Genomic DNA, 14,637 nt, shown 5'->3' with positions numbered 1-14,637 from the left:
TGGAAAAGTAAAGATGTGAGTACGTTGTTCATTAGCTGGTCTAACCACGTGAAAATAAAGAAACTGAATATTCCTCCTACAATTACATATGCTGTGTTTTTGCAACCTTTTGGCAAGGAGCCAAGACCCATTCAGCTTGCTGCATGATATCACAGCTCTTCAACATTGCCCTGACCTATACGCACATGAAAACCCATACCACAAGTAGGGGAACTAACTTGTCTTTACACCACCGATCATTTAGCAGCAGACCGTGCCGTGAGTAGGGGGGACTAACTTGTCTTCACACCACTGATCATTTAGCAGCAGACCATGCCGTGAGTAGGGGGACTAACTTGTCTTCACACCACTGATCATTTAGCAGCAGACGGTGCCGTCAGTAGGGGGACTAACTTGTCTTCACACCACTGATCATTTAGCAGCAGACTGGGCCGTGAGTAGGGGGACTAACTTGTCTTCACACCACTGATCATTTAGCAGCAGACCGTGCCGTGAGTAGGGGAACTAACTTGTCTTCACACCACTGATCATTTAGCAGCAGACCTTGCCGTGAGTAGGGGGACTAACTTGTTTTCACACCACTGATCACTTTGTAGCAGACAGCGTGACGGGTGGCGTGGGTATAGTTTCTTCCCCTAAGGTTATAAGACTTACGGCGTAGGCCCCATTAAATTTAGCTGATGTCATGCAGAACGGTATGACTAAACTTGAAAATTGCACAGCCATCCGAATAAATGAAGAATTTCATGAAATTCCCCAAAATCCCATCGTGATGTGCACAGTGTTGAGTGCGTTAATCAGTGATTCCAACTCAGTGAAATCGAGGTCAAACTTCCTGTGCCAACACCTGTCTAATAGCGGTAAATTTGCTAACCACACCATGAAGTGCATATTTTCTACTATGCTATACCTATCTCAGATGAGGGTAATTAAAACAGTTCAATACAGGTATATCAAACATGCAGCATATGTGGTATTTTATGCTTTACTCAAGAATATTTCACTCTTACGACAACTACCTTTCATTATGGTGGGAAGATATCATAAAATGACACTCATTAGAAGTGAGTGTGCATGGGTCGAACATTCTGTTCGCATGTGTGAAATTGGTTGCCTATTAACAGCTTCATATTACAACAATTTTAAACATTGTTTTTGTGAAAGGCTATTGCCAGTACTCGTCAAATTTTCTGAGAACACAGTGACCTATGCTAAATTGTCTGACAGATAATAAATTGACAGCTTACAGAATTCAACATTAACCAATCAGATGAACTTATTTTCATTGACCCGCCCCTAGGATAAAAGATTGATTGTGAACTCTCCCGCCAAATCTAGACTGTATGACGTGAGATCAGAATTTGACCTACCCACCTGGTGATGATCACGGCTAATACGTCTAATCTTCCAGTATACAGTTGCAGCCACGAGAATATACAATTACTGTTATATCAATAAATGAACACTGACTGACGGACGTTGTTGTTGTACCGGGTGTCTCGGCGCATGGGGTTTACACATGTCAGCCATCTTGCAGTGAGTGATGTGTGTCTTACTGGAAGAGGATTACCTCCAATCTCCCCATTGGCCTGCCATGATTTCATCCCCAACTTCTTCGTAAGTTTTACTGCCCGCTGTTTGCGAAAAGGTTGCGGAAATACGGAAATACGTTATATTGGCTAAAATGAGCAGACCAGGTTTCCCCAGACATTAGAAGACATAGGGTACTTTTGATACGAACATTCATGTTTTTCTGATATGGAATTAACCGAACCTCACCGAAAAAAAAAACTGTTCAAATGTTGGATAAATCAATGAGAATCCTGGAAAAGCATGTCACTCTAAAGAAGCTGAACTTAAGCGAAATGCTGTAGTTCTGAAACAGAAACAGACTGAGGAATGAAGGTGTCTGTTCAGTGTTTTGTTGATTGTGTATCTTTGCCTGATAACAAACTTGTCTCATTTGTAAGATAAACTGTTAGAATAGAAGTTAGTGTGGTCACATGTGCGTGATTTTGGCATGGAGTTTTAGCGGCTGTGACGGAGGAATGTGGTCACATGTGGCACCTTTTCTCCATCCCTTTTTCCTCACTTAAGTTTGTTACAGAGTCATCCTTCCATGTGATCCTTCTGTTGTGAATTGGAATGTACTTATGCATGTATTTCTTGATGCATTGATTTCCAGCCAAAACCAAGAGAATAAAAATATATATTTGTTTCTTTATAGTCTGTATTTGTCTCTAGGTGGATTTGTAACTAATTGTGAACACTGATTGTTATTTCAGTGCAATGTAAAATTGTTTCATTATTTATTTATTTCATTGTATGTTCAACTTTCAATTTTAGCTTTGAAACATGAGCTAAGCCTAATTTCAGAATTGTTATAAATCCAAACAGGTCGCCTTTTTTTTTTGTTTTAAATGCTGAAACGATATATTGTGTCTTTGTATATTTTCTTTGATTTCAAATTGTTTTTTGTTGAGTTTTTCATGTTTTGTCCCTTTCCATCCATTTGTTGTTGTTGTTTTGCTATCGTTGTTTTTAGTGCAGTTGAATTCCTGTGTTTACAGACTGATGCTTTGCTTATTGTTTGTTACTGTTTTGATTTTTGCATGGGCTTTTCTTGTTTGCATTTTTAGTTCCAGGGCAGCACCCCTCCCACACCACTGACTCCAATGTCTCTTCTCAACTCCCTCATGGATGTCGATTATTCACCAAAGACGAACAAATTTTTCCCTGGTCAAGTCAACACAACAACAAAATCACTGCCAAATATCATGGAAGCTAATAATAACAACAACAACTGGCTCTCTACAAGTCTGGAGAGACAGACATCGTACGGGAAACCACTCAGCAGTCAAAATTCACTCGACAACAGCAGCTCACAGGCCTCAATTAATGTGAGTCCGGGTTACCATGGCAACACGGGCTGAATAGATTTGTTCAAATTAAGGGATAAAAATGAGTGATTATTCATAGTAAAAAAATGTAAGCGTATTTTCTAGTTAAAAAACAAATAGGTAAAATTCTTTCAACATTTTGGACCCAATCCGTTTTCAATATGTCTGACATACCAATGAACATGTAGATAAGTAAGGAATATGTACAACTGAAAATAATTTCAGATTGAATCTGATGAAAATCCTGTCAGTTCACTTCATTGTGCAGGAACTGAAATCATTAATTAACTACTAAGATGAAAATATTTAACTTTATTTAGTCAGGTGTAAAACACTAAAAGCATAAAGAAAGAAGTTATGAGAATAAAATGCTTTGAAGTGTAAAGATAGGGTCATACCTGCCAACAGACAGACACAGAAAACAGAGATCAAGGGTTTGTGTGTGAAGTGTGAAGGAGTAAAGATAGGGTCTTACCTACCAACAGACAGAAACAGAAAACACAGAGATGAAGGGTTTATGTGTGAAGTGTGAAGGAGTAAAGATAGGGTCATACCTACCAAGAGACAGACACAGAAAACAGAGAGATGAAGGGTTTATGTGTGAAGGAGTAAAGATAGGGTCATACCTACCAAGAAACAGACACACAGAAAAGACAGAGATGAAAGGTTTATGTGTGAAGTGTGCAGGAGTAAAGATAGGGTCTTACCTACCAAGAAACAGACACACAGAAAAGACAGAGATGAAGGGTTTATGTGTGAAGTGTGAAGGAGTAAAGATAGGGTCATACCTACCAAGAGACAGACACAGAAAACAGAGAGATGAAGGGTTTATGTGTGAAGTGTGAAGGAGTAAAGATAGGGTCATACCTACCAAGAGACAGACACAGAAAACAGAGAGATGAAGGGTTTATGTGTGAAGGAGTAAAGATAGGGTCATACCTACCAAGAAACAGACACACAGAAAAGACAGAGATGAAAGGTTTATGTGTGAAGTGTGCAGGAGTAAAGATAGGGTCTTACCTACCAAGAAACAGACACACAGAAAAGACAGAGATGAAGGGTTTATGTGTGAAGTGTGAAGGAGTAAAGATAGGGTCATACCTACCAAGAGACAGACACAGAAAACAGAGAGATGAAGGGTTTATGTGTGAAGGAGTAAAGATAGGGTCATACCTACCAAGAAACAGACACACAGAAAAGACAGAGATGAAGGGTTTATGTGTGAAGTGTGCAGGAGTAAAGATAGGGTCTTACCTACCAAGAAACAGACACACAGAAAAGACAGAGATGAAGGGTTTATGTGTGAAGTGTGAAGGAATAAAGATAGGGTCATACCCACCAAGAAACAGACACACAGAAAAGACAGAGATGAAGGGTTTATGTGTGAAGTGTGCAGGAGTAAAGATAGGGTCATACCTACCAACAGACAGAAACAGAGAAAACACAGAGATGAAGGGTTTATGTGTGAAGTGTGAAGGAGTAAAGATAGGGTCTTACCTACCAACAGACAGAAACAGAGAAAACACAGAGATGAAGGGTTTATGCAAACACAAAACAACAAAGAAAACCAATAATATCAACATACAAAGTCAAGGTCAGAATTTTTTACATTCTGATTAATAAACGAATTTAACACACCACAGCTCAAAACAAAAATGCACTTTTTTGGGCAAAGTTTTGTGACTTGATTTTATTGTAAGTCCAAATTTCTCACTGTTCAGCAGTGTTCTTTAACTCCATGAAGGAACATTTTCACCATGGTTCACTTGCACAATGGGGTTTTTCAGACCTCTGCAAAGGGAAGCAAATCTTGTAACCCATACAGCAGCAGTGACCTTGACCTACTTAAATACCAACACCACTTGTCATGTATAATCACAGATGACATTGTTATTCAGATAGGTAGAGCACACTAGTGTTGCATGAGTTGCTTCCCTTTGTAGAGGGCTAGCGAGCTAGTTTTCATCCTATACTTACATAAACAATGATACACCGTCAACATGTACAGATACATCATTTTGTCTAGACATGATTCACGTGGCATTGCTCGGCCCCAGGCTTACTTTTGCTTGCTGGCACAGATGCACATGTATATGTCTTGCACTTGAGGCCATGTTGGATCTCTAACAAAAGAATTTTCGTGGTTTCACTTGGGATGTGCGGGTTGTTCACTGTGCACACTGCGGGATGAGATCCAGGATGACTACATTGTGCATGTATCAGTGCTTGTCCTCTCTCCTCCTCTCCTCTCTTCGCTTGCATGTTTTCTTACTTAGCTTGACCCTTGTTTTTGTGGTGTTCTCCTCATTTTCTTGAGTTTCCCAGCATGATTCTGTTTAACATCTCAATAGATTTCTTGCAGTAATATAACTCATAACACTGACCATTTCCTGTCAGAATTTTGTAATTTGAGTCCAAGGCCTGTATTCTTTTGTCCATTCCTGCTTTGCTGGGAGAATTTGTCTGAAAACTGAAGGGTGTGAATATCAGTAGTCTAGCGGGCTAGGGCCCTGAGTCAATGTTTGGCAGGAATAGGCACCCACCGGGCTAGGGCCCTGAGTCAATGTTTGGCAGGAATAGGCACCCACCGGGCTTGGGCCCTGAGTCAATGTTCTCCTGGCGTATGTGTAGCCGTGGAAACTGACTTGGACAAATGCGTGGTTGCTTTTTGATGTTGATGTTGCAGTGACAGTAAGATACCATTAACATTGTAACAGCCGTTTGCAAATCTTAAGGTTTGCTTAAGTTGCCTTCCCAATTTTTGGTACTCTAACAGGGGTGGCAAATGTAATGCTACATGTAGCAAAGGTCAAGGGTCATTAGTTCCATGTACATTTATTCCTGGAGTAGTTCTGTAAGCAACACATCTGCTGCCATGACAACGTTGGGCTTGGCTAGCTTTAGAGCTTTCACTTTGGTGACATATAGGCAGTACAGCTTTTAGAATAATGGTTTTGTCAGCTGGGTTAGAGGTTATTGCCATGGGAACAATTAACTGGGCGAAGACCTGATAAAATTAAACTGGGGCAAGAAAACCTGCATGTCCAAAGGTCAAGACATTGGATTAAAGGTCAAGCACCTCCAGCACCCTTGGAAGGGTTGGTGATAGCCAAAGGTCATCACCATGGCTACAGGCACAGTTTATGACAGTTAGAGGTCATTGCTAACCGTTGCCACATCCTTGCGGATTTTAGAGGTCAGTTCATGTAGAGGCCATTATGTACGTTGCTCTCTGTATTCTTGTAGAAGATCCATGTGAAGAAAGTTTGGTCCCCCCCTCCTGCGTCCCCCCCTCACTGGGATACTAACACTCTCCCTAACACAGACCCGGAGGTAAGTGTACGCCCCATCGCCTAAGGGGAAGGGCAGGTGCCATATAACAACAACAGCTGCTACTTCAACAACAATTGCTTCAAAATTATAACAATTGTTACAACAATGGGAAACAAACCTGATTAAGTTATTAAGGGCCAGCAGCATTATGGGCATATTGCGAAATCTGGATGTTTTCTAAAGATCAAGATTATTGATTTAGCCATGTTTCTAAATTTACACATATGGGGTTGTGCAATCAGGATGGAGTTACCTTCCCTTAGAAAACATCCAGATGGCGCTATGCCTATCTCACTTCGGGTTCATATCCAGGACTAATGCAATTCTTCAACCTTTTTAAATTTTGTTTATTCAAGTATATTCTGAAGGCATTATTCTGTGTTGACTGATAAATTTGTACTTTTTGGGATGCCCTGAAATTGACAAATCCAACCATTGGAGTTTTGTCTCCAAAATCAAGTTAAAAATATGCATAGATTCCACTGAAAGTTGCTCTTTCAGATGCGAAAAGAGTGAGGAAGTAGGGCATTACTGTAATTCTTCAACGTTTTCGCGTCGTAGATTGCAAGACAATTATTCAAGCATATTCTTATTATTTTATTATTATTATTTATTATTTTGTGTAATCTGGTAAAATTATATTTTTGTCAAGCCCTGAATTAAGCCAAGCCAATCAATGTAGTTTGTCACCAAAATCAAATTAAGAAGTAACCTAAATCGCAGTGAGAATTGCTCATTCCTGTGCCAAAGAGTTGAGGAATTAGAGTATTTTTCATAACATTGACACAGTTAGTCAAACTTAAATAAGCTACATTTCAGTGAAGCAATACATCAAATCCTCTGTCACATGACGAGCACATCTGCAAAAACTGCTACAACAATAGCTTCCAGAATTTAGAACAAATTTGCACAACACACCATTGTTTGCATCGTTCAAAGTTTTCAGAGACATATTAAGGACCTTGGAAAATCTGTTCTGCAAAAAGTCAAAACTATACTAACAATTTTAACGAGTTGGGGAAGTTGCTGTTTTTGCTTCAGTTGCCATGGTTACATATATGTGATTAAGGATTGTTCATTTTCTGCAAAGGGAAGTAACTCTTGAATGGTAGATATGCATCCGGCTTAATAGAGGATCACGAGACCTTCATTGTCATTTTCTCAATAAAAGCCAAATTAGAGTCAGAAAAAGACCTTTCTGAAATTATTAACGTGAAGAGTGATTGCATGTTAACAAAATGTTATTTAAATTCTGGATAAAAATTGCAAAGCAATTCATAAATACTATGCAACATGTGTCCCAAGAAGTGTGATCATTTTTAGATTACGTTGTTAGATCAGGTTGTTATTTAACTGAATTCTAGTTTGATTCAAGATTTACTCCTGATTGATTTTGTCGACTAACATTGAGAAGAAAATATTCAGTTCAGGAAATAGAAAGCTTATAAGTTTTTGCTGAATAAGAAATGTGGCCCAGCGGCCAATGCCACAAAACCATTTCTGACAGAAGATAAAATTTAAATATTTGTCACAATACTTGTGACATAGCGTTAATAATTTAACATTGTGTTTCAAATTTGACTTAAGTCAGAAACTGTTTTGTGGAATTGGCCCCTTGTTGAGAAAAGTGCATTGTTTGTTCACCCCCCCCCCCCCCAACCCAGGTGCAATGATTGATAATTGTCCCCCAAGCCCAGGTGCAATGATTGTCCTGCTCCCCCCCCCCCCCCCACCTCAAAGCCCAGGTACAATGATTGTTCTGACTATAAACTTAACATGTGACCTATCAATCAATCAAACAGTCAGTCAGTCATCAGCTCACTTGTCATGACAACCACATCTCTGGCTACATGCAGTCAAATCACAATACAGTTTCAGACATGTCAATTTACTGCTAAAATGCATTTTTTCTGTAGACTTTTTCAGAGAAGATACAGCACAAGTGCCTAAATTTTACATTATTGCTAAAGCTTCATTAGTGATGAGCATGCTGCCTTCAGGGTCGCATCTTCAGCCGTATTGTACATGTATTAGAAAATCAGGTGGAGAGAGAGAAATGGCAAGGATAAGACATGTACAGGAAGGTAACAGCTTAATAATGATCACCTGGAACCCACAGCTTGACACTCAGAGCTTTTAGCCGTATGCACACACCTGATAGTTGACGCATTGCTAAAATGAGTGTCATAAAACATATAGTATCACATAAAACATATAGTATCACATAAAACATATAGTATCACATAAAACATAAAGTATCACATAAAACATATAGTATCACATAATTCGTGCTTATAATGCTTTTACCGTGGCTAACGACACGGCTAAAATGACATATAAACAGTGGACGGGTGTATGGTTTTTGGTTAATGGAATAAACCAAACAGTTAATGAAGGCTGTACCGTGGAGTGAAAATGCGTTCTGTTACAATGCTGTTGTTTAAACACATGGTATCTTTGAATTGACAGAATGTGTTAATTATATACTTTTAATTGTTTTTTTTTTAAAAAAGAGTTTCAAAAAAGTTAACGTACGTGTGTGAATACCTATGTTTTAACTAATAGCGCCAATAAATTGTCATCGTTGAGATGTGTGAATAACTATGGCTGTGGTCAGCGGGACCCTTCTGTTTTTTGGTTTTTTTAATTCACATGTAGGCTTTCATCTGTAAGGTGACAAGTTTAAATCCAACACCATCCAACACCTGTTAACCTTCGTATGGCTGCACACCATTTGGTGTGACAATACCAGGGATTTCCTCCAAGTTCTTAATTGGTTCCAACCTTCATCCAAATGCCTCATTACCTAAGATCAGGTAGATAAACGTGATTGAATTCTAGAAAAGACATGATATAAAGTAAATACATGTAGAAATGTATTTGTGTGCCAAAAAAATGCTGCTACTTGCTTGTGTGCACCCTTTGTTCCTTGACTAACTGAAGTGTTTTGTTTTGGGTGAATTTTCAGTTAAAAAAGGCATACTTCCGCCAAGTGGAGGAAATACGCAGTTTAAAAGAGCAGCTGAGTGTGAAAGATAAAAGAATACGTCAGCTGGAAGAGGAGCTCACACTTATCAAAGATATGCAGTGTGGACCAGGGGAAAGTAATTGCTGATCACTGCCAAAAGAAGATAACCATGCCAAGGGGAAGAACTCTGTCTGTCAGCAGAAGGGACACATGTACAAATCATGAAAAAAATTCAGCGATTTTGGAAAAGAAAACACTGAAAGGATTTGGACGTGTGTTTTGTTCTTCTTTGAAAATTTTAATTTATCCTGACTGGTCAGGTGGTAAGAGCAGTTTTAATTATCTGTGTAGTTGAACTTACTGAGTGAAACTTTACCTAGGTGCAAGAGGTATAAAGTGAATTAAAATTGGGAAAGAAGCAGTTCATTGGGAAAGTCTGAAAAGTGAAGAAAATGTTGGTAGAACTGATCGATTTTAATTTTTGTTTTCAATTATTTATAAGCATAGGGAGGTACACATGCGTATCCGTCATTATCAACCTATAATTAGAAAACTCTGTTAATTATTCCATGTTGTTTGTAACAAGAAGGCAGATAACTCTTGCTGGCAGCAGGAAGTCTGGCTGGGGGTAAAGGGCTTTGTAAAAGGAAACAACTCCAGTTCACCAATTCGTACTTAAAAAAGATAATGGACAGCAGGCTGTCACAAGTAAGCTGACGTTGTTTTTGTTGTTGCCTGGGTTAGCTGACCATAGTACACCATGAATGTGCACTGCATGCAAGTCGCGTAAGCTTTCATTTTCAATGGGCTGTGAACAAGGTCAAGGTCACAGCATTAGTCACATGATCTGAAGGGAATAACAAAAGTTCTGTGATTGGTGCACTGTGATGGCATGAATATTGATATGTGGATGAACTGCGCTTGTGAGTTGTCCACATGTTAGAAATCGTCCACCAGCAGAGATATTCCTTTGTTTTTCATCTCAGTCATTCTGGTACATACGTGTATTCTGTTGTAAATTGTAAGTCATATATGCAATTTTTCGTGAAAGCCTAATAGTGATTGGTTGTTTCTAAGATACACAAGATTGTAAACCCATTTTTGATTGGTTACTTCTTGTTTTGTTTGAATTCAAAGTGATAATACCATTGGTTATTCATCCAGAATAGACAGCTTGTGATTGACTTATATACATGTACTGTCAGTTTTGTGAAAAAGCTTTAAGATGATAGCAGCTTGGTAGAAATATTAAATTGTGATGGGTTGTTGAAGTTGAAACATTGTTTGTTGGAAGCACTTAAGGAGAGTTTACGTAGATTGTCACCTGTGATTGAATACTACATGTATCTTGCTTCGGGTAAGGTTTGATGATTGGAATTTCGATGTACACGTGTTTGTAGCTTGGGCTGGACGTAGACATTCAGTATTTTATGCTGAGAGACAGGTATGAAAATCTGAAGGTGTTATACTGATACCACAGTATAATTAAAATACATTTCGTCCATTGAAAAGTTTACCGTTAGTGTTCTTCGCTTGTGTTGGACAAACGTGTGGATATATTTATTATCATACAAGTATAGTAAGTATATACGTGGTTTCTGCAAAGAGTTAGTTTGATATAAGACTAGTGCTTTTTGTGCTTGAAGTATTTGATTTTTTATTTACCAGAGCCATATTCCATTTTTATTGTACAAAGTTGTTATTATCGGATTATAATTACTGCCAGACTGTAATTGGATAAAAATCAACCAATCGTGTGTATTACTTCTGTGTTGTTTTATTCGAAAAGTGATAAGTGTTGTGAGTATCAAGAGAAATTTTATAATCGTGTTTGCAGGATTTGTGAACAGGAGGATTAACATATTTGGATTAGCAGGTTTGAAGATTAGCAGACTTGATGATTTCAGGATTAGCAGATCTGAGGATTAGTAGATTTGAATGAATGATTATGTCTTATAGCCAAATCGTCAATATTTCAGCCATGTGGTGGGGATAGCAGATTTGAAGACTAGCAGAGATGAGGATTATCAGATTTGAAGATTAGCAGATACGAGACTGTGTATTGAACATCGTTTTAGAGGCCAAATGATTCTTTTCCAGTGTCAAAAAAAAAAAGGGTAAACAAATGAAACTTAAAATTGGTCAGATTTGTGCCAAATGTGGCAGTAATGTTTTCCATTGAAGACATATTTGCATGATCTGAAAGCCTTGAAAAACAGGAAAAATCATAAACAATATCAGGATTATCTTTTATAATGTGTGTGTATTTAAGGGAAGAAGTTCTTTACAGGAACAGGTAGTCACTTTCATTCTTGATAGTCACTTTTATTCTTTTGAACTGTAGAAATCTCTTGTCCATACACGGGTTAGATCTCTTATAGTCTTTCATAAAATACCAGTACTGAAGGTTTATCAGGAGTGCAGTCTGGTAGTACATCGATTTAGTTTGCTTTTAGACGATAGTATAGCATAGAAAATGAGCAGAAACTGTTCGCTCTTTTCTTACCAAAATTTATTTTGTTTCACAGTGTCTTAATTTTGCTATATCTGTCATATATTAATTAATTTACATAAAGTCAACTATTAAAGTAAGCAGTGCGAGTTTGTTAAAAAAGTTTGACTGTAAATCTGCAACCTCTAAAACTGTTTTTTGGCGATGGAATTTAGCCATGCAATTTTCGTGGAAAGGACGCTAAATTGATTTGTTTGTGTCAGTCAAGATGCAAGCTTTTTAAAATTGAAAATTATATTTCTCTACACCACATGTTTTAACATCAGAATGTTTTAAGATTTTGGTTGAATAGGAATTTGAAAGGGTTGAAACTAAGCTGTAGAGGGAATACGTTATGCTTATTCCTTTAATATGGTAACTAATACCAATGTAGTGTAAAGTCTCCTGCCCAGGGCATATCCTATGTACACCCCCCGATGTGACTGTGCCTGGTGTAGGCGTGGTCTGCAGCTCTAGCGAGTGTATATCAATATGTTAACCCTCCTGTTAAATCAGCCAATGGCAGTGGAGAGTCACTGGTCATTCAGGAATAAGATTTTATCTTCTTAGTGCTATACACAGAGGTGTGACCTGTATCGCTTCCAGTCAGCATTTAGAGTTCACCCACACCTCGTCTTTTTGTGTTGGAATCCAGGGTGAAAACTTAGTGGCTTTTTAAACGTGTAGTAAGCCGAGTCAGCATTTCAGGAGCCCCGCAAATTCTCGCAAATGTGGATGAGACAGGGCGGGGGATGAGACAAAAAGGCGAGATTTCGCAATACTTGTGAGGTTGAATATACATCTTTCACGGCTGGGTCTGTCAGCCCAACGGCATCGACAGTAGCCGCCATGAAATCGCGCCTGTCATAGACGTGATATTTCACGAGAGCCCCCACCCTGTCTCGTCCAGACCTGTGTGAAGTCGAGAAATAAAAGGACTCCTGAAATGCTTACTCGGCTTTATACATTAGTCGATGATTGTTGTAAAATGTCCGTGTTCTAGTAGCCAGTTTGATTGTCTCGGAATTCTGGATGTACACATTTTCCATTGTATTTTTTATGCAATTTTTTAACAAGAAATTATGCAAATTGTTTTTAGCTTTCTTCCAGGTGCTTTGTCATAATTCATTGTTTTTCCCTTCATAATAATTCCCCAGGATGCCCTAGTGCGGGTACATGCACACTCTTTCATGGTGTCTGATTGGATAAAAATCAACCAATCCTGTGTATTGGTTCTGCGTTGTTCGTTTGGAAAGCTGATGTCATATATTCACCTCATGATCACATGGCTGCTTCCATGGGAACCGTCTCATATACCATATCTGAGGGAGATGTTGTCTTGTAACCTTGATCTGTATATTTTACTGAGTTCTTGATCTGATTTATGTTCAACACAGTTGATCCCTTTGATCAGCTCCGCTGCCAGATTGTGTACACGAAAGTGTATCGCATTGAGTTTTGTCGTTTGATATATTCTTATAGCCGTTTTAACTCTTTTATTCTTTCTATCCGTTTTTTGGTTATTTATGAGGCAAACTTTCTGTTGTTTTTGACACCTCGGCAACATATGGTTAAGAAGTTCGGGTAAAGGCTGTTAGTTATATTTCCACGAGTTGTCTCCCTTAGGACTCAACTGGCGAGTCGTGTATGTAAATGTTCCAAGACCTTAACATATCTTGCCAAGCACTGTCGACCTATACTACAAGCCTGCCTAAAGGTTCTCAACAAGCACCTTATTAGTCACAAGCCAGCCATGAGCGAGCTACCAACCAACCGTTAGCCAGCCTGCAGTGAGATTTGGAATGCTTGTGGAACGGTGGTCGCTATGTGCAATATCTGGGTGAAATGGATATGGAATGGTGGTGGAATGATAGCAGTCTGCTGCAAGTGTTCCAGAGGTGAGCTAACAGCATTAGGCACCATACCCACAGGCCACAGCACTATCTCCACTTTCTCAGCAGATGAAGTGTTAAACGCTGACTAAAAGCGTGCTGATAGAATGATAAAAGCTCGTCACAAACGTGCTAGTTGTGTGCTAGGAGCTTGCCATTGAGAACCTTTAAGCTGTTTGGAACTGTAAAGTATCGGCGCATTTTTTTTTTATTTTTGTAATCCAGGCTATATTTTTTGTATTACGCTCACCACCTCTAACTGTCCTTGTATATGTCTATAAAAAATATACACAGATCTGATTTAGTTCCTGTCCTTTTTTTATTTTCATGATGTAATGTATTTTGTAGTGTAATACAGCCTTCCCACAAGCCCGTTTTGACCCCTTATTTGTATGGTATGTATTTATTGGAGAGTATATACCCACAATTCTCAGTGATTTGCTTCTGTGCGGACGTTACAAGCTAACCACTCAGTGTACACATATGTGGCATCTGTGCCCTTGTTACCGCACCATAAAATGTTATTGTATATCCCGTGTTCCTCTACACAAAAACTGCAGTAATACGACAATAAATATGCCATTTACGTAAAACAACTTCTAATCTGCTTCATTCTTTCTAATCTGCTTCATTCTTATCTCTTGCATTCTAATCTCCTTCATTCTTATCTCTTGCATTCTGATCTCCTCCAGTCTTATCTCTTGCATTCCTTATTCTCAGTTGGCTATACATAGAGCGTAGCGTCCGGCCTTTGACTCGTTCGAAGACTACGCGTTCTAAAGCACCGCGCGACCAGCGTCTGGTCAAAAATGTTAGGAGGGGGTCGAGCGTTATTTTGTTCAACCAAGGCTTAGAACAAGCCGTCAGGCGGAACGTTAGTATGACAGTTCTAGGCACAGTTCTCGGACTAGAACAAGCCAAGCCGTCAGGCCGTACGTTAGTATGACAGTTCTAGATAGAGTTCTCTGGACTAGAACAAACCCAGCCGCCAGGTTGTACGTTAGTATGACAGTTGTAGGTAGAGTTCTCTGGACTAGAACAAGCCCAGCCGTC

General features: G+C 38.9%; 1 protein-coding gene across 6 annotated transcripts in view; it reads left to right on the top strand.

The window, feature by feature from the left end:
• The window catches only part of LOC135462441 (coronin-2B-like), an 85,794-nt gene extending 71,609 nt beyond the window's left edge, over positions 1–14,185 (top strand). For 5 of the 6 annotated variants that reach the window (XM_064739665.1, XM_064739666.1, XM_064739667.1 and 2 more), the window contains 2 exons: positions 2,640–2,900; positions 9,202–14,185. In XM_064739665.1, coding sequence (XP_064595735.1) covers positions 2,640–2,900; positions 9,202–9,348 — 408 coding nt within the window. In that variant the 3' untranslated portion in view covers positions 9,349–14,185. The remainder of the gene's footprint in view (positions 1–2,639; positions 2,901–9,201) is intronic. The other variant, XM_064739669.1, reaches the window with a different exon arrangement.
• The last annotated feature ends 452 nt before the right edge of the window (positions 14,186–14,637 follow it).

This window comes from Liolophura sinensis, chromosome 2 (assembly GCF_032854445.1).
Source record: "Liolophura sinensis isolate JHLJ2023 chromosome 2, CUHK_Ljap_v2, whole genome shotgun sequence".
In the NCBI taxonomy this organism is placed as follows: Eukaryota; Metazoa; Mollusca; class Polyplacophora; order Chitonida; family Chitonidae; genus Liolophura; species Liolophura sinensis.
This window is presented reverse-complemented; position numbering and strand designations above follow the sequence as displayed.